The sequence below is a fragment of the Argiope bruennichi genome, chromosome 2 (genome assembly GCF_947563725.1).
Source record: "Argiope bruennichi chromosome 2, qqArgBrue1.1, whole genome shotgun sequence".
In the NCBI taxonomy this organism is placed as follows: Eukaryota; Metazoa; Arthropoda; class Arachnida; order Araneae; family Araneidae; genus Argiope; species Argiope bruennichi.
In genome coordinates this window covers 19,896,759-19,918,968 of record NC_079152.1, presented here as the reverse complement: position 1 = coordinate 19,918,968, position 22,210 = coordinate 19,896,759, and the positions used below count along the sequence as shown (strand labels likewise).

Here is a 22,210-nt window from a genome sequence, read left to right as displayed (position 1 = left end):
TAAATGACACTCCGGCTAAATATATAATAGATAAGACCTTCTGATTTGGTTTAAGTGAAGTCGACAAATTTAGTTTTCCAAAAATCAATTTCTATAAGCTCTCTTCTATTCAAAACTTTCTTAAAAAATCATTTTCAGATTTTTTTTTTCAATAATCAATCATACGACATCAATTTTTCTCAATACAGTCTCAGAGGAACATAATTAATTTTAAAAACTTAACAAATTTTTAAATAATTAAGTTCTGAAATTGCAAAAACCATATTTGTATTGCCAAAAAAAAACAAGTTCGCGAAATTTCATTTGTCTAGCACATTAGGAAGCAGGTAAAAAATTGAATGCAGGAAGCAGGTAAAAAATTGAATGCAATGTTTCCATTTTCAGAAGTATGAACCAAATCAAATTAAATAAAAGCGTATAAAAATAAAATCAGGCACATAAAATACTTTCACATACCATGGTTATCACATACAGATAATCCATCACATTTTAAATGGCTTCGTTTTAATTTACAAAAATAGCTATTAGCGAGATAGAATCTAAAGTAAAGAATCTGGCTGTGGGTCGAAATCAAGATTTTGCCGAAGTAAAAATTAACATACAAAAATGCAACTAGCTAAAGTTGTTTTAGTTTAATTTAATTGAAAACTAAAGTTAGTAGGAAAAAAAAGATTGTTTAAGAGCTGTATTTAATTTTTACTATGGGAAGGACACAGACGGCGATTGAAAGTTCATGAAATAATTTGTGCGATTTCGAACTATTAATAATCTCTTTCTCATTTAATTTACTGAAGAATTGCTGCTTTTAGTAAATACACGTTCTATATGGAGACGAATTTCTGATTCTTAGTGTCCTTATTTAGACACAATATTTTAAACTTAAAAGGAAACCAGAGGATACGTACAGTTATAAAAGATTTAGAATATCATTTTAATAAGTAATAACATTTTTACGATTCTTTGAAGAAGAGATGGCTTTTTCCAAAATACCTCTTTGTTAAACGAATTCACATAACAAATAAGAATAGACTTCCTACAATCCCATGAAATCCACGAAAACCAGTTGCTATAAAAAAGACTGAACCAAACACGGGATCAGAAATTCTAAACTCTGCTATATAATAATACAATCGCTGCAATGCTAAAAAATAAACTCCTAATATTCAGGTTAGCATTAAAGAATAATTTGATATCTTTCAATTCTCGCTTAAATAGACTGATGAACCCAAATAACGGATACTCCTGATGCTAATAAAATAAAAGCACCTGAAATGGACTAAAAACCTTAATACCTTGAGGAGGCCACACTACATATGTTAGGATTTAACATTAGAATTTAATCTTGAATGAAAAAATGCTAAAAACAGATTTAAGAAAAAGAAAACTTCTCTAACAACAAATAAAATTATAACTAATTTTAATCTCTCAAAACATTACTAGAATGATATATTTGAAATGTTCTTTCACGAACTACATCTCATCATCATCCAAATGCCATTAGTCTATACTTATAATAAAGCTCAATGTGTGTGTGTTGGCGCTCTACAGGCCAGACCGTTTGACCTACAGCTACCAAATTTGGTACATGTATACCTTGGAGGTCGGGAATGTGCACCTGGGGTCCCTTTTTTCGAATTCTTAATTAGAATTTTAATTATTAATTAAAAACTAACTTTCACGCCAAAAGAATCTGCCATTTTCCCCACCGCCAACTTTTCCGCCAAAAAAAATCTTCCATTTTCTCCACCGCCAAATGAGTAAAGCTTTCTGTTTTTTTTTTCTCCCAACAGTAATGAGGCTAGGGTTAGTATTTTTCGGCGGATTATTTCAAACGATTCTGTTTATTTTCTTAATGTTTGATGCATTTAAAATTAAACATTGTTAATTAATCGATCCTTCAGATTCATTCTGAAGAACTTTTGAATTAAAATAACACAGAATAAAGGAAATTAAAAATGTATAATCTGCATAGCGTTACCCCAACTGGCGTACAAAAATTCACGCATTTGCGTTAACGTAACTGGCGAAGAAAATTCACGCATGCGCACTGTGTTCTGATTGTTGCCATGACAACCGTTATCAACGGATGATTTAAATTATTTTTAGGTTAGTTGCATGCTCTTGTAAGTAAATTGTATTTATGTTAGTTTATATTTTTTGTATATGCTTATACTTTTAAGTAAAGCGTTTTTTAAGTAGTTTTTTTAAACCTGTTTTCAATGATTTAAATTATTTTTAGGTAAGTTGCATGCTTTTTTTAATTAAATTGTATTTATGTTAGTTATATATATATATATTTGTATATGCTTATAGTTTTAAGTACATCGTTTTTTAAGTAGTTTTTTTAAACATGTTTTAGACCGATTATTTTAAACGATTCATTTTATTTTCTTAGTGTTTGATGCATTTAAAATTAAACATTGTTAATGAATCGATCGGCTCATGATGAATCTGAGAAAATTTTGCTGACAAATTCTTGAGATATTACATAAATTAAGAAAGATATTCTTTAGGGCCCATAAAGTTTAAACGCTCAGTGACTCTATTATCAGAAATCATATTATTAAAAAAATGCTTTGTTTCAGTAAAAAATATTATATTAATTGCAGATTAATCATTTACATTTTAATTTAAAGCATACATTCTACGAGGGGTAACAGAAAATGAGAGAGATACATATCACGTTATGACTAAAGGCCTTTATAATATTATGAGTGAATTATATGACTATAAAAATTTGAAGTATTAAAATATTTTGCTGAAGAATCTATTAAAGTTGGAATTGCATAAAATATTTAATTATTAAAATTTTAACGAACATTAAGATTGGCGAACCGGCTGGTCGCCAAAGGCGACTAGTATAATAATAAAAAAAAGATAAATATAACAAATCGAACTTTATAAACATTTTTACTATTCCAATAACTCTAATACTTCTCCAAACCCTATTAATAAAAAAGCCATTGAGAGATTGTAAATATATGAAACGAATAAAATGTCTTTTCCAAAAATAAATAACACTCAAGAGCGTATAATACTAAAATACTAAATACAAATCCCTGTATCATTGAAACAGCAAACTCAAGAATCAATCAAATCCTTTGTAATAAAATTGGACTACAAAATCCCATAAATCTTATTAAAAGAATTATTGCTATTAATTTCATAATTAAATGCCCATCCATTATATTAGCTGCTAATTGGTTTGTAAACTAAATTGTCTTATCAATGTCTAATTCTTCCAATAATACCTATTAAAGGGGATAAATAAATTTGTCTCCCTTCAGGAACTAAATGAGCTGCTCTATGCTTAAATAATTTTAATTCTTTACTCACCACCATGTTAAAAAAAATAAATACTAATGCTAATCCTATAGAAATTGTAAGATAAGCAGTTCTAGAAAAAACAAATGGAAACAGTCCTAAAATATTTCTAATAATTAAGTATATAAAAGTCACCGGACATTCAAATAAAATAGCTAAGTTTCTTGATACAGCTACTTCAGTAAATGTGTTATAAATTTCGGATGAAAAATTAATAAATACGCTTTGTACTTCACCTTCGAATATAACAATATTTTAAAGGAAATAAAGATATTACTAAATCAACGATAATTCAATTTATTGAATTTCCAAAATATGAAGAGGGATCAAATACAGAAAATAAATTTAACAAATTCATGTATCTGTTTTACTCCTTACTCTTTGCCTACCATCCTTAAATATAAAAATGTCCATTTTCTCTCTCTAAATTACACGTGCTCTTACGACAATTAATCTAATTATAAATATTGAAAAAAAACACAATTTAAAGGTATTAATTGAGAAATTTTTCTTTCTTTAATAAAGTATAAGTTTGTCAAATTAAACTAATTTCTCCATAATTAATTTAAGAGACAAACACCTTAAATCGATCACTTATTTAAACACAACTTTATAAAAATATTAACTGAGGAGAAACAGAAATTATATTAATAGGTATATATTTATGATTTGCCCCGCGAATTTCGGAACATTGCCCAAAGAATGCATCTACTGGATTAAATACAAACGATAACTGATGCAATCGTCCAGGAATAGCATGTACCTTAACTCCTAAAGAAGGAATAGTTCAAGAATGAATTACACCCATTCTTGAAACTATTATTCGAACATCAGTATTATAAGGGACCACTAACCTATTATCAACATTTAATAAGCGAAAATTATTCTCTTGTAAAAAATAATACCCTTTATAACGATAAGAAAAAACTTAAAAGACACAGTATTTCAAAATATATAAGCAGCAGGATAGTCAGAATATTGTCGAGGCTTTGCATTTGACCCTAAAAAATGTTGAGGGAAAAATATTATACTATAGAAATATTACAAAAAACAGTAACTTAGTCTTCTTTCCATTTATTACCATCCCAAAGAAAAGTGAAAATCAATGTTATTCCAGCTAAAATTGTAAACACAGGTTCTATTCTTAATACATAATGAAAATGAGCTACTACACATAATAAGTATCACGAAGACCTATATATAAAGAAGAATTAGACAAAACTACACCTGTAATCCTTCCTATAGTAAATAAAAAAACAATTCAAATATTAAAGGTGTTTCAAATTTAAAATAAGAACCATGTAATGTCACTATTCATCTAAATGCCTTAATACCAGTAGGGACCGCAATAATTGTTGTGGCTGCGGTAAAATAGGCTCGAGTATCGACGTCTATCCCCCTACAGAAAACATATGATGAACCTATACTAGAAATCCTATCCTCCTAATTCCTACTATAGCATAAATCATTCCTGAATTTCCAAAAGGCTGTCGCTTGTCAACAGAACTGATAATGTGAGATACAATTCCAAATCCCGATAAAATTAGAATATAAACCTCAGGATGACAAAAAAAAAAATGAAAATAAATGCTGGAATAAAATTGAATCTCTTCCCCCAGAAAGATCAAAGAAGTATAAAAATTCCGTTCAGTTAATAATATAGTAATAGTTCCAGCTCATACAGGTAATGTAAGAAATAAAAGAACAGCTGTAATTAAAACTGACCAAACGAATAAAGGTACCTTTTACATAGTTATTCCATAAAATCGTATATTAGTAATTGTTGAAATAAAATTATTTTAGCCTATAATTGAAGAAGCACCATCTAAATAAAGAGAAAAAATAGCAAAATCTACTGATCTTCCAGCATAACCCTCTAATTTAACTAAAGAAGGATATTGTTCACCCAACTCCTACCCAAATTTCTACTATTGAAGAAACAAAAGATTTAATAAAGGAGGTAATACTAAAAATCTTAAATTATTTATTCGTGGAAATGCTAAATCAGGAGCACTTAATATTAATTAATTAGTTCCCATACCCACCAATTAAAATTGGCATAACTATAAAAAAATTATAACAATGGGCTGTAACAATCACTTTCTATAGTAGATCATCCCTAATAAATCTTCCAGGTTGTCCTAACTCACAATTCGCATCAATACTCTTATTGTTGTCCAAACTATAGAAGCTCCAACCCCTAAAATTAAATATAAAGTTTCAATATCCTTATGATTTGTTGAATATAATCATCCCAGTAACTAAAGTTTATTTAAAACTTTCAATTCCAAAATTAAAATTCTTCTTAAGAAATCATTGGACGATGAACTGTAAACTCATATTGAAAGTAGCTCATTTTAGCCTTCAAAACTAACAGAATTGATATCCTAATAACCTGTAATATTAACAAAATACTTGTACCAACATTATACATAATAATTACCTATTATAGGTATTATCATAATATTACATATAATAAGTACCTATTACCTATTATATATATTAGGTATACATAATAACTATTATAAATAATAAATCTAACCTTATAATTAGGGATTGCAATACCGGACCAAAATTTCAATACCGGTATTCGGTATTTTTTAAATCTTAATACCGGGATACCGGTTTTAATACCGGTATTAGAAATTTTAGAAAAACAAAGAAAACACAGTTGTTTCTTTGTTTTATTTGCCAGTTTTGTTAGAGAGTGTAAATATCACAAAAAATAATTTGTAACTTATAAATTATAATAGTATATAATCACAAAAAAGTAAAGAAATATCTTATTTATTTAAATCACAAAAAAAGTGTAAATATCACTATTCAGTCTGTGATATTATTACAAATTTTTGAAATGTGATCTTAAAAAATATAATCATCAATTGTACTGTCATTAAGCCTGAAAAGTAATTTTGTGTAAAAATGACCAGCTGTCGAAAACGCTCTTTCGGCATTTACGCTAGTTGGTGGTACTGTTAGTAATGCGCGATATACTTTTTCCAAGTATTTACCTCTAAAACCCTCATCGTCAAACAAATCAATTTCTCGTCGGATGGTTTTGGATATAGCTGATTTCTGTATTGTACTTTGGTTCGTTGAAATTTTTTTATTTATCGCTAATTCTAATTTTTGTTCAAGTGGCAATTCCTTTACACTATCGACATTAGTGACATCATAATCTTCGATAATTGAACCGAATTCTTCTGAATGTGGATAGGTTTGTGGGTAAAAAATTTTAAGAAAATTAACTCTAAACTTAATCAGATTTGAATTGGTTCTTTTCTTTTCTTCTTTTTCATTTTTAAAATCATTATAATTATGTAAATACCATAAGACATTTTCTATTTCGGTATGCCTATCTTCTGTGGGATTTTTCAATGAAATATATAATTCTTCAGATAGGGATGTGTGCTGTTCTTTCAGTGACTGCAACATGAAATTTATTGTTGCATTACCTGTTAATAAATTATAATCTCTCCGACATAATGCCTCAATAGTCAGTTTTATTGGATGTAGAGCTGATATAGTTCTGGATATTAAGTCGAATTCACTATCTGAAAAATTAATTTACAGGTTTAAGTCGATTATTGCTTTTTGGATCGGATTTCTCTGTTTCAAAAATCTCTCCATCATTAGGAGTAAATTGTTCCAACGTATTTTAGAATCTAATATTAACATATATTCTGTTTTATTTTCAGTTAGTATATATTTTAGTAATATATCCTTTTTATAGGGGAACGTTTAAATATCTTAACAATTTTTCGAACTTTATAAATTATAGGAAGCAATTCTTGATAGGTTAATATTTCATCCTCATTAGCAATATCTTCTTCAACAATTACATTGTCATTATCTTCATTGTCAATATCACTCTCACTCTTACTCTCTTCAAAGTTGGAATCCGAAATTTCTATATCCACAGTATTTGAATTCTTCTGTTCTTTATTTTTTTTTGGTATAATACATCTATTACTACTAATTGAATTCCATGAGCATAGCACAATTGCTGATTTGCACCAATCAACTTTGCAACTTTTTTTGTAATTGTTGCTCCATCAGTCGTTATGAATACAATATCTTCTTTCAGGGATAATCCATGTTTCGATTATTTAGATTTAAGCAATTAATTAAGTTATTAATTAGCTAATTAATTTCGCTCGTTAGAGAGACATAAAAACAAAAACGTATACTGTTTTGCTATGTTCGCGATACCTGAACATATAGTTTAGACAATTTTAAAAATTTCTAGTAAATACCGAAAAACCGGTATTTAAACTTGTGAATACCGGTATTACGAAATTGTACGAATGGCTCAAAATACCGGTATTCGGTATCCCGGTATACCAGTATTGCAATCCCTACTTATAATATTCTTATTTGTAATAATTGGATTTCACCCATTTATTCTCACTCTTCTTATAACTAACTACTCTATATGAAATTGGTAAACAGACATAAAATATTAAAATAGGTATTAAAACTATTAATAAAAGAAGTCAAAAATCTGATATTATTAATTATAAAATAGTCACCACTTAAGTATATATATCTAGTATGGAAGGTATTCCTCCCAAATTTAGTATGGAAGGTATTCCTCCCAAATTTAACATTCCTAATACAAAACTCCACTTCGATCTTATTTTATCTAATATTCCCACCTCTAAAATCTTATCCTTCATTAATGTCCAAAAACTCTCTGCAATTAATGCACAATATATTGATAAATAAATTACTCATTTTTTTTTCAAAAAAATTCCTATTAAAATTCACCCAATAGGATGAATTGAAGAATAAGCTATTACCGCTTTACTCTCTTCTGTTTGAAAACACTAAAGTCCCTATAATTACTGTTAGAAATTTAATTCATCAAAGAAATATTCTTACTAAAAAAATTATTAATAAGGGTGAAATCTTCTGGAAGGTAATTAAAAGTAAACATCGTCCTCGTCTTAATCTATATCACACAGCAGGAAACCAGAAACAAAAAGGTCCCCCACCCGTTTTATATCTTAATACTCCTAAACAAGTCTATCATTTACTACAGCAATAAAACTTATTATATTAATTTCCAAGCCAACTCAAATCAAAAACCAATCTCCACATCTTACAGTCAAAATAATACTCAAAGTATAAAATGCTGGGAAAAAAAAGAAATTGTTAGTATAAAATCTGCTCTATACACCAAATAAGGAATTGGCAATATTAAAGCAATTTCTACATCAAAGTTTAAAAACAAAATTGAAATTAAAAAAAAATCGCCAAGAAAAAAAACTCGAGCTACAGACCTAACATTAAACCCACATTCATAAGAAGAAAAAGTTCCAGTGTCTAAAAATTTCTTATATGAGACTAGAAAAAAAAAATAGTATTAATACTACAATCACTAATACCACTAAAAACAATATAGATTTCTTTCCTTTTCATTGAAAATCAAATGCACTTATATACTCTATTACTAAGTTCCTCATCAATAAACTACCGAAAATACAAATTATCATACTACATCAACAAATTGTCAGTATTAAGCAGCGCACACTCAAATAAAAAATGGTGATTTCTTCTAAAATGTATCTTTGTTAAACAAATTCACATTACAAATACGAACAGACTTCCTATAATTACATGAAATCCATGAAAACCAGTTGCAATAAAAAAGACAACCAAAAATCGAGTCAGAAATTCTAAACTCTGCTATATACTACTCAACGCTAAAAAATATACTCTTAATATTACTTTTAATATTTAAAGAATGATTTGCAATTTTTTAATTCTCATTTAAAATAGACTGACGAGCTCTAGTAACGGATACTCCAGATGCCAATAAAATAACATTATTAAATAAAAGCACCTGAAATGGACTAAAAGCCTTAATACTTTGAGAAAGCCACACTACCCCTAATTCCACAGTAGGATTTAATCTTGAATGAAAAAATGCTCAAAGAAGGATTTAAAAAAAGAAAACTTCTCTAAAAATAAATAAAATTATAACTATTATTAATCTCTCAAAACATTACTATAATGATATATTTGAAACGTTCTTTCACGAACTACATCTCATCATCATCCAAATGCCACTAATACAGCAATAAAAATGATTAGAAATAAAAAATCAAACTTCAAAAATATAAAACATTTTTACTATTGCAATAACTCCCGATATTACAAAAAATTCTATTAATAGACGCCGTGGAGAGATTGTAACAATATGAAACGGATGAAATGTCTTTTCTAAAAATTATTAATACTCAAGAGCATATAATAATACTAAAATACTAAATACAAATCCCTGAATCACTAAAAACACCAAAATCAAGAATCAATAAAATAATTTCTAGTAAAATGGAACTACAAAATACTATAAATCTTAGTAAGATAATTCTTACTAATAATCTAATATTTAAATGTCCAGCCATTATATTAGCTGCTAATCCGATTGACAAAAGTAAATGGTTTTAGCAAATGTCTAATTATTTCAATAATAACTATTAAAGGGGATTAATAAATTGTCTCCCTTCAGGAACTAAATGAGCTGCCCTATGCTTAAAATTCTTTACTCGCCCTATTAAAAAAAAGAAAATCAAAATACTAATGCTAATCCTATAGTAATTATAAGAATAAGAAGTTCGACGGAAAAACAAATGGAAACAATCCTAAAAGAGTTCTAATAAATAAGTATATAAAAAGTCACCGTGCAAACAAATACAACAGCTAATTTTCATGATCCAGCTACCTCAGTAAATATCTTATCAATTTGAGAGGAATAATTAATATATACCCTTTCTGCTCCCCCCTTCAATATAATAATATTTTCAAGGAAACAAAGATATTACTAAACCAAAAATAATTCAATTTCGTGAAAGTCCAAAATATGAAAAGGGATCAAATACAAAAAATAAATTTAACAAAATCATGCATCTGTTTTATTCTTTACTCTTTGCCCACTATCCTTAACTATAAAAATTTCCATTTTCTCTCTCTAAATTATACATGCTCTTCCTACAAATTACCTTCATTATAATTCATGAAAACACTCAATTTAAAAGATATTAATTCCGTAATTTTCCTTTCTATAATTTGACAAACAAATACTTTATTAAACTAATTTCACCATAACTAATTTAAGGGACTAACACCTTAAATCGCGCACTAACATTAAACCCAACTTTGTAAAAAGCTCAACTGAGGAATAACAGAAATTATAATAAAAAAATATAAAAGAAAACAAATTTATCAAAATCATATATATGTTTTATTCCTTACTCTTTGCCTACCATCCTTAATTATACAAATTACCATTTTCTCTCTATAAATTACGCAAGCTCTTACAACAATTAATCTAATTATAGATCTAATTAAAGAGCTCGATTTGAAGGTATTAATTGAGAAATTTTCCTTTAATTTGACAAATTAATATTTTTATTAAACTTTCTCCATCATTAATTTAAGATGCTAACACCTTAAATCGGCCACTAACTTAAACCCAACTTTGTAAAAAGCTTAATCTAGGAATAACAGAAATTATAATAGGTATAAATCTACGGTTTGCCCCACAAATTTCAAAACATTACCCAACAAATACTCCCACATCAAACCTAGAAAAACCTAAATCTCTATTCGTACGATCAATATCACTGATGTCCTAAAACCTTAATTTCTTATCTCAGGATATTCATATTCTTCTTATAAATATAATAATCAAATTACAGGAAAAGCAATTAAAACTGAAATCACAGCAGGAAGTACAGTTCAAATTCTATTTCCTACGCCTCAAACAATCCTAAATTATAAAACTTATTCAAACAAAATCTTATTAATACATACCCCACTAAGATTATAATTATAATTATGACCATTATTGTATGATCGCGAAAAAAAATCAACTGTTCCATTACAGCTGATGAGCCATTTTGAATATATAATGAACCTCATGTTGGCAAAAATTACTTAGTTAACATATTATTCTGACAAAAAGTATGATCGAAAGGAGGCGCATTTTTAATTCATTCCAAAGAAGATCTTACATAATAAATTCTTTGATTAGACATATTTACAAATAAACCTTCCCAAAATAACAAAATAAAAAAATAATACTCCTAATAAGAAAGAACTTAAAGCGAAGACACTATATTTCAAAATATGTAAGCACCAGGAAAATTCAGAATATTGTCGAGACATGGTATTTAACCCTAAAAAATGTTGTGGGGAAAATGTTATATTATCCCCTACAAATATTACATAAAACTGTAACTTAAGTCTTCTTTCCATTCATTACCATCCCAAGGAAAAGTGGTAATCTATATGTAATTCTAGCTAAAATTGCAAACACAGCCCCTATTCTCAATACATAATGAAAGTGAGCTACTGCATAGTAAGTATCATGAAGAACAACAGCTAAAGAAGAATTTGACAAAATTACACCAATAACCCCTCCTATAGCAAATAAAAAATATATATATATCCAATACATCACATCAAAGGTGTCTCAAACTTAAAAAAAGAACCATGTTATGGTGCGATTCATCTAAATACCTTAATACCAGTAGGGACCGCAATAATTATCGTAACTGCAGTAAAATAGGCCCGAGTATCGACGTCTATCCCCCTACAGAAAACATATGATGAACCCATACTAGAAATCCTATCCCCCTAATTCCTACTATAGCATAAATCATTCCTGAATTTCCAAAAGGCTCTCGCTTGTCTATAGAAGGCTCTGATAATGTGAGATACAATTCCAAATCCCGGTAAAATTAGAATATAAACTTCTGGATGGCCAAAAAATCAAAATAAATGCTGGGATAAAATTGGATCTCCTTCCCCTGAAGGATCAAAGAAAGAAGTATTAAAATTCCGATAAGTTAATAATATAATGATAGCTACAGGTTATACAGGTAACAAAAGGAATAAAAGAACAGCTGCAATTAAAACTGACCAAGCGAAAGAGTAAGCTATTTTTCCATTGTTATTCCATAAAATCTTATATTAATAATTGTTAAATAAAACTAATTGCCCCTATAATTGAAGAAGCACCAGCTAAATGAATTGAAAAAATAGCAAAATCTACTGAACTTCCGGCATGCCCTTTTAAACAAGCTAAAAGAGGATAGACTGTTCACCCAATTCCTACTCCCATTTCTACTATTGAAAAAACAATGTAGGAGGCAATAATCAAAATCTTAAATTATTTATTGTGGAAATGCTATGTCAGGAGCACCTAATATTAAAGGAACTAATCAATTACCAAGCCCACCAACTAAAATTAGTATTACTGTGAAAAAAAAATTATAACAAATGCATGGGTTGTAACAATCACGTTCTATAAATGATCATTTTCTATAAATCTTCCAACTGATAGGAAATCATTACTCTTATTGTATCCTAACTCAATTCGAATCATTACTCTTATTGTTATTCCTACTATACCAGCTCACGCCCCAAAAATTAAGTATAAAGTTCCAATATCCTTATGATTAGTTGAATATAATCATCCCAGTAACCTAGTTTACTTAAAACCTTAAATTACAAGTTTAAAATTCGTCTTAAGAAATCATTAGATGATGAGCTGTAAACTTAGTTGAAATGAACTCATTTAAGCCTTCAAAACTAACAGAATTTTTATCCTAATAACCTATAATATTAATCACAAACTTACAACAACATTTTCTCCAATTATCTATACTTATAATAAAGCTCAATGTGTGTGTGTGTGTGTGTGTGTGTGTGTGTGTGTGTGTGTGTGTGTGTACGTGTTGCCGCTCTACAAGCCAGACCGTTTGACCTACAGCTACCAAATTTGGTACATGTATACCTTGGAGGTTGGGAATGTGCACCTGGGGTTCCTTTTTTCGAATTTTTAATTATAATTTTAATTATTAATTAAAAACTAACTTTCTCGCCAAAAAAATCTTCCATTTTCCCCATCGCCAACTTTTCCGCCAAAAAAATCTTCCATTTTCCCCACCGCCAAATGAGTAAGGCTTCATTTTTTTTTTCTCCCAACAGTAATGAGGCTAGGGTTAATATTTTTCGGTGGATTATTTCAAACGATTCTGTTTATTTTCTTAATGTTTGATGCATTTAAAATTAAACATTGTTAAGTAATCGATCTTTCGGATTCATTCTGAAGTACTTTTGAATTAAAATAAAAGAGAATAAAGGAAATTAAAAATTTCTAATCCGCATAGCGTTACCCCAACTGGCGTAGAAAAAAAATCACATATTTGCTTTACGTAACTGGCGTTGAAAAGTCACGCATGCGCATTGTGTTCTGAATTCCGCATTCTGTTGACAATTATTATCAACAGATGCGGACTGGATTTAAATTATTTTTAGGTTCGTTGCATGCTTTTGTAATTAAAATGTATTTATGTTAATTATATATTTTTTGTATATGCTTATAGTTTTAAGTACATCGTTTTTTAAGTAGTTTTTTTAAAACCTGTTTTCAACCGTTTATTTTAAACGATTCGTTTTATTTTCTTAGTGTTTGATGCATTTAAAATTAAACATTGTTAATGAATCGATCTGTTCATGATGAATATAAGAAAATTTTTTGACAAATTCTTGAGATATTACATAAATTAAAAAAGATATTCTTTAGTGCCCATAAAGTTTAAACGCCGAGTGACTATTTTCAGTAATCAGATTATAAAAAAAAAAATGCTTTGTTTCAGTAAAACATATTATTATATTAATTGAAAATTAATTCTTTCCACTTTAATTTAAGGCATAAATTCTACGGGTGCTAACAGAAAATTAGAGAGATACATATTACGTTATGACTGAAGGCCTTTATAATATTATGAATGAATTATATGACAATCAAAATTTCAAGTTTTAAAATATTTTGATGAAGAAGATATTAAAGTAGGAATTGCATAAAATATTTAATTATTAAAATTTTAACGAACATTAAGATTGGCGAACCGGCTGGTCGCCAAAGGCGGCTAGTATATAATAAATCTAACCTTATAATATTCTTATTTGTAATAATTGGATTTAGCCCATTTATTCTTACTCTTCCTATTACTACTATATATGAAATTCGTAAATAGACATAAAATATTAACAAAGATATTAAAACTATTAATACGAGAAGCTTTAAAATCTGCTATTATTAAATTATAAAATAGTCACCACTTTAGTATATATATCTAATATGGGAGGTATCCCTCCCAAACTTAACATTCCTAAAACAAAACTCCATTTAGATCTTATTTTTGCTAATATTCCCACCTCTAAAATCTTATTCATTAATGTCCAAATAATCCCCGAAATTAATGCACAAAATATTGATAAATAAATTACTCATATATTTTCTCTCAAAAAATTCCCTATTAAAATCTACCCAATATGATGAATTGAAGAATAAGCTATTAACCGCTTTACTCTCTTCTTCTATTTGAACACACTAAAGTCCCTATAATTACTGTTAGAAATTTAATTAATCAAAGAAATATTCTTACTAAAAATTATTAATAAGGGTGAAATCTTCTGGAAGGTAATTAAAAGTAAACATCTTCCTCGTCTTAATCTGTATCACACAGCAGATTACCAGAAATAAAAAGGTCTCCCATCCATTTTATATCTGAATACTCCTAAGTAAATATATTCAAATAATTAAAACTCCGAATAAAAAAATCCTCAAAATTCCGGAGCCTAAACTCTGAATAAAAAAATATTTTTTACAAGTTTTTACTCTAGATTTTCGATCATATACTAGAGCAATAAAACTTGTTATATTAATTAATTCCAAAGCAACTGAAATCACGAGTATAAAATACTAAAAAAAAATCCTCACTTTGAGCAAAAATGTTTCTATTTGTGAGGTATAAACCCATAAGCTTAATAAGATGACTTTATTATATTATTATACTCATAATTTTTTTTTCTCATTTATACCTCTACGAATAATAAAAAAGAAAATTAGAAGCAATTATTCTCATAATATATATTCAAAACACCTATTAATTTAAAAACATACACTCACAATAAAATAAAAAAAAGAGGGGCAATGGGGGGGGTCCAAATTTGCCGGATTCTACCCTCCACTCCATTCCCAACATTCAGACAAATTTATATATATTTTATTTTTTGTTAAAAGCAAGTTTTTATAATCTTATTTTTAATATAAGATGTAATGACTAACATCCAAGCACTTTTCAAGCGGCACTCCCTTTAACATTCATACTTTCTCGGCGCGTCTCTGGAAGACGTTGATTCTTCCAAGCTTAGGGGCAGTTACTTCCTGGGGTTCGAAGTAATAAATTTGTCATCGTTCTACTTTGAGCAACTGCTTTGCGGTTTTCCCACAGCATATTGCTTTTTCTATCGGCCGAAGAATTTCAATCTAATGTATTGACACTTTTTAGTGTGAAGCTTTTCGTTCATCGACTTTTTGGAGTATTTTTTTCATCACCAAATATTTGATATTTATTTTATAATATAATTTGAAAAATAGTTTTTTATTTTACATTATATTTTCAAACCATTTAAATCATCGAAATAAAAACTGGCATTAATATCCATTTCAAAAACATCTTTATTTTTATCTAATTTTCGATATACTTTTAAAATATCAATTCAATTTTTTTGGCAAAATTAAATAATACGTCATATATTAGAATGTAATGTCTTTTACATAGTAATATGACTTGCGTAGTGTATATATGAATACAATTAGGATATTTTTTACATGGTATAGATGTCAATGCAATTCAGTAATAGACGAGATAATGTTTTAAATTTAATACCGAAATAAAAACATCCATTGAATAAAAAATAAAAAAAGTTGTAAACACAGTACCTCTTGAAAGACATCTCGAAAATAATGCTTTCTTTTAACACTCAGCTAAGAATTCTTATATTTATTATCTTCAGTATTAGATTTTTTAAATATAATAAACTCTTATGGTCATTAAATTTTTGAATATAAAAAATTATTTTGAATTTTCGATCCTAATGCAGATATTTTTTTTTTTTTACCTTTAATTAAATTTTTAAAGAAGTTTTTACATTTTGTTTTCAAAAACTTACACATTCTTGTTTTTACTTAAATCCTCGAAAAAGAATGCGAGTTAAATATTCATTCCCAAAAACATCTTTATTTTGAAATTCATTTTTACAATTCTTTTAAAATTTTTGTCAAGCCAAAAGACTACATTGCGTCAAACGTTATATATCTCATATATCAAAGCAATTCGATAAATCAGATAACATGTTTTTAAAACTTCATTTAATACTGACATACAAAAAATTGTTCAATAAAATCAGGGAAAAAAATTACTCAGCAAAATATATTTCGCAATTACATTCCTTCAGTTTTCAGCCTGAGTATTTTACTTTATTTCATAAATATTTTTTTAGCATAAACAGTTATGCTAAATTTTTCAAGCTGAACTTTGATTTTAAAATGTATAAGTTTTCTAAAGTATTGTTAAGACAAAATCTTATTACAATTATATAAAATGAATTTTTGAACGATAGTTCCATATTAAGTTTCCCCAAATTTACGCATGAGTGAATCACGCGTAAATTTTTAGTAATCACTTTTCGATCAGTGAAATAAAAATTGGGACAAATATCTACACAAAAAAATCTTTATTTTTCATCTTATTTTTATTAGTTTGTACTTGGCATCAAAAATTTCGACGGTCTTTTGATGACAGAATTAGGCGATAGAAATATAAAACGATTTTCCTCCACAGTAAAAAGTGTCGCTACCCATTTTGTGAGAAAATTGCGATATGAATAGGCCGCAGAGTCAATTCAATAGCTTGTCTTAACATCATTACAATAGTATTAATATTAAAGCGAGCTTCTGATGCTTATTCGAAAAATAAACAACGTGCCGGTATTCTTGCATCGTGAAAACAGAGAACTTCAGCTGAAAATTTCTTTTATAAATGGCCATAAAATCTTTCCAATTTTGAGATAACAACACGTGGAAACAGAAAATATGTGCAAACAACCTATATTGTGAATCCCTCCCCAACCCTACCCACCTTAAAGCACAGAGGAATCTGCGAAAAAGCAAAGACCGTCAGAGATAACACGGACCTCCTGGAGTCCGTAACACAGTAGCCGCTTTTAATACCAATCTTCCCTCAAGCAAATGCCCGAAACCGAGCCACTTGGGGTTGTATGATTTTTCCGTACCGATCATAAAACTGTCAATCAGTGGTGTTGTTTACAAGGCGCTTGTGTTACTGATAAGGATCCGTTTTAGAGGAGGTTACAACATTTTAAATGTTATCTAAAAGTGTCAGATTTGGCTAAAGTTAACATGATATTTGACGCATTATCGAATATTTAATGATACGTTCATTAATACAATTTCATGCGTTTTAATACTATCTGAATAATTTGCAATTTGCTTTTTATGAAAGATGAATTGCTTTCAATGAATTTGTTCAAAAATGTATGATAAAAACCATTGAAGAATGATATTTCTTCTCAAATAAGTAAATACTGTATCCACTTCGAAACAATAATCATTTCTTCTAGATTTTAGATGGTAAATTCATTACTTCACATTAATATAATGATTTGCATTAAACGAAAGAGTTTGGGTTTCATTAGTTTTTGCTTTATTTCTTCTTCATTCGTTTGTTTATTTCAATAAGTTCGAACATTGAAATATATGTTATTTAAATATAGGCACTTAAAAAAAGTTGTTTCTTAAGTTTAATTACAATTAAATGAGGTTAGTGGTATTGGAATGATTTGTAAGGAGGGAAAAGTTGCAAAAGCAATTCTTGAAATGCCGTAAGTAGTAAGAAAAACTTCCAATTACGGATGTTAAGTTTCCATGTTGCATCAGTTTAAAAAAAAATCAGTTTCCAGAGTAGAAGTGTCATTACAGATGTAAACTTTTCTGTTTATCATCGCTGATTTAATTTCAATGTTGTTGCATTTTTTAAAAAAATCTGTACTGTGATAAAAATGAATTATTTGTTCATAATATAACTTTTCATATTGTATATGAAATATTGTAAGTACACAGCGCATAAATTAGCTTACTAAAATAGAAGTTTATTAATATTTTGCTGCTGATCTTTGTATCTGCGAAAATTTGTAGATGTTAGCTAAATTCAAATTTAATTTTCTTCTAGATGTGCTATTTACTAAACCATAGCCCAAATCTACTACTGAAAAATAAAGCAGAATTGAAAAAAAAAAACAAAAAAAAAAAACCGATTTTTTTAATTAATGTATGTTGCATATATATTTTCCAAAAACTTTCATTTTTTTTAAAGATCGTTCTTATATTTAAAATAAGTCATTAATTATCGTGATGAATTAAGTTCTGGTAATATACTCTTCAACACCCTACTTTTTATACTCGTCAATACTTTTATTGCAAATTTTTACTGATTAACTATCTTTTTTTTCCATATTTTAAACAATGTAATTATTTCCAATTTCAAAAGAATTCAGGGCCGTTTAAAATCTTCTAGGGGCCCTGAATTGATGCAAATCTCGAAGACCCTCTTTTCCTCCAAATTTTGTATCGATTTTGATTTAATTTTTATTCAGCAGTTTTAAGTAGCAAATTTTGAAAAACTGCAGTTACAAATCCTTTTCTAAAAAGTCCATTTCATTATTTCACATATAAAAAAATGTGCACAGTTACAATGTAAAATTAACTTTAAGCAAAATATTAAAAAACAAAAGACAACTTTTCTTTAATACACTCTAAATTAAAAAACTCCAATTTTTTTAAAATTTTAAAATAGAATAATAAATAACTTGTAAATTGCAAATAGGAATATTACTAGTGTAATTAAGCATATTACTAGAATAAAGTTGCGAAATTAATTTAATGAATACTTGATTTTGACTTGAATAAATTTGATTGCGTGGGCTCTGGTATTAAATGAAGTATAAAGCTAAACTTTCTAAAATTGCCAAGAATTTTCAAGAACTGAGGGGTTCCTTGGCAATTGCCAACTTTGCCTATTTAATAATCCTTCCCTTCTTCCCCCATTGATTAGAATTATTTAAATAATCTCTTTGGACCGTTATCATTACAGCTCCCGTATTGTAGATTCAAATCTCTTGGGATTTTAATTATATTTATTAGAAATGGCTTTAAGGGCACGTTTGGATGTCCCATAGATTCGGACGTTCCTAAGCAATCTTTTTTCCTATGAAAACAATATGCATGTTGCAGACAATTTACTATAAAAAAAGCCTGGTTATCTATCTCACAATGAGCCCATAGTTTGCAGAAATATCAATACAAGATTTCAACAGCAAATGAATTTAGGACATTGGTTTCTTTATTAAAAGAAATAAAGTTAAGACTTCTGTTACTGCATTGCAGGAGAAACTCTCGTTGTAACACTAAAGAAGTTTTTAAGAGATGTTTCATTTCCTCATAATTATATGAATGAACATTCACTTTTATTTCTGTAATTTACTTTTAACCATAACACATGAAACCTTAATTAAATCTTTCGTATATTTTCGTTATAGAAATCTGTAATCGTGTTATTAAAATAAAATGAATAATTTTCTATTAATATATTGTTAAATTTAAAAAAAAATGCATTATAATACTTTTGTAACAGCTGTAATTTTTTTCTCAAAATACCCAATATTGAAACCTACTACTACTAGTCTACTAATAGATTCTCCTACTACTTAGGCATACTTGATTACAAGCATATTTAATATTGAAACCTTAGGAAACCTTCTGGTCACAAGACAAAAAAACAAGATGAAATATTCGGACGATCGGTTTTCAGTTTCTTTTCAACAATAAAATATACTGTCGCAAAATATGGTTAAAATATTTATTAAATATAGAAATAAAAATTATACTGTAAAAAATTTGATATTATTAAAAATAACTTTTTGAAAATCTCTCCGAAAATCACTTTTCAACTCTCCGAAGTATATATTTGCCGAATTTGATAAACCTAAGTCAGGTTTGTACAGAGCCAGCACATACAAACTGTGACAGACATATGCTATGTGCTTTCTTTAAACATCAAAATTAAGTTAAAATACTAATATATTGTCAAAAGATAACATATTTTTAGCAAACCTAGACTAATCACTCCCTACCCTCTTTTTTTTTTTTTTTTTTTTTTTTTTTTTTTGCATGATTTATTGGACGTTTAAAATTGTCCTCAAATTCATTCTACTAATATAACCCAAACATAAGGAATTGCCGACAATAAATTAGTGATAACTGTAGCGGTCCAAAGATATTTGTTGAGGACAAAAGATATTTGTCCTCAAGGAAGAACATATCCTAAAAAAGCTGTTGCCATTCATAATAAAAGAATAGCGACTCCTTTCGATCAAGTTTTGTTAAACCGGTAAGAACCATAACATAATCCCCGACCTCTATGAATATACATAAAAAAATTGTATCTTGTCCAATTAGCATGGGCAACCCGCATCAACCAATCATAATTAACATCCCGAATTATATGAATTACTCTATCAAATGATAGTACTACTCTTCCTGAAAACTGTATTGCTAAAACCAACCTATTACAATTTGCAAAATTAAAAAATCTTAATAATGAGCTAAAATTCCAAAAATAAGTTAATCTAGAAGCTAATAATAATCCAGGAGAACTAACGACCCATTAACAATCTTTAAAATATTATCCTGCTTTCGTACTGAGATAAGAATATTTCATTATCTAAACCAGAGGTTCCCAAACTTTTTTTCTCGTGGACCACTTTCAAAGTTTTACTATTTTCGGTAGACCCCCTGCTGCTACATTTCTACTGTATTCCCAAAACTCCTAAAAAATATCACCCTAAATTGAGGGTGTTAAGAAGGAAAAAAAAGTAGCACATTTTCTTGTGTCCTATTTATTAAACTATTATTATAAAATTATCATTAATAACTATTATTATAAAACTATTATTAGTAAAACTATGTCCTATTATTAAACACTTGTACTATTATCTATTGCTCTATTCAATTCTGTGTTTGAACCGAGTCTCGAATATTTTTGAGTACCTACCTAGTGAATGATGCTACCTGCCTACGTTGATAGGTAAAATCCAAGCCAAAATTTTTGTTCTTTATTATGAAAACCAGAAAATTTTTCGTGGCCCCCCACTTACAACTTGTAAACCCCTGTTTTCTTTTCACGTCTACGTGGTCTCCTATGGACCCCTGGGGGTCCACCTGGACCACTTTGAGAACCTATGATCTAAACCTATGAAGTTGGCCATTTTCCTCAGGCACTTTCTTAAGAAACACGAATAGTTCCCTTTTCTATTATTCTTAATCAAACAATTATTACTATCATAGCCAAAAGATAAATTAATAAAAATATTCCTCTTACTAAAGTTATACTCCCCCAGATTCCTATTCTTTCAATTCTAATATCTAGTATAAAATCCTCGTACCCACTATATTTATACAGCAAAATGATCCCCAATACAAATATTACTAGCCTAGAAACCTCAAATCTTTCATTAGGTAAAACTCTTATTATTTAAGTAAAAACTACAAGTACCCATTTTATTAATACTAAAATAACCATATATTTAAATCAAAATCTTCTTAAATTTCAATGTAAATACATAACTTATAAGAAGGCAGTAAAAATTCATCTTCTAATTACTGTCATCAGTCGAATTCTTAACACAAACAACACCCCCAATATAACTATTATTTTCAAAAATTCTTTTTAGTTTATAAAAATACCTACTTTGGATGCAGGAGATACTTTTATTAATGTAATTAAAACTATAATTCTAATTAGAATTACTAGCTTATGATGTTGACGAAAAAATGTTATCCTTTTGCTCAGATTAGAATTAATATTAATATCAATTCTTACCTTAATTTCTAAAAAAATATTTTCATTATCCTCGATAACCCTTTTAGTAATATTAACAATTATTG

At 28.1% G+C, this 22,210-nt stretch overlaps 1 protein-coding gene and 1 pseudogene across 1 annotated transcript; both read right to left on the bottom strand.

Annotated features, from left to right (window-relative positions):
- Positions 1-1,007: 1,007 nt before the first annotated feature.
- LOC129959119 (cytochrome c oxidase subunit 3-like) lies at positions 1,008-11,952 on the bottom strand. Its single transcript, XM_056071939.1, is given in 6 exon segments — positions 1,008-1,193; positions 8,926-8,983; positions 8,985-9,258; positions 9,376-9,398; positions 9,456-9,552; positions 11,862-11,952. Coding segments are annotated over 6 exon segments (729 nt in total).
- A 153-nt stretch (positions 11,953-12,105) lies between these two features.
- LOC129959111 (cytochrome c oxidase subunit 1-like) overlaps positions 12,106-22,210 on the bottom strand; it is a 55,752-nt pseudogene continuing 45,647 nt past the window's right edge.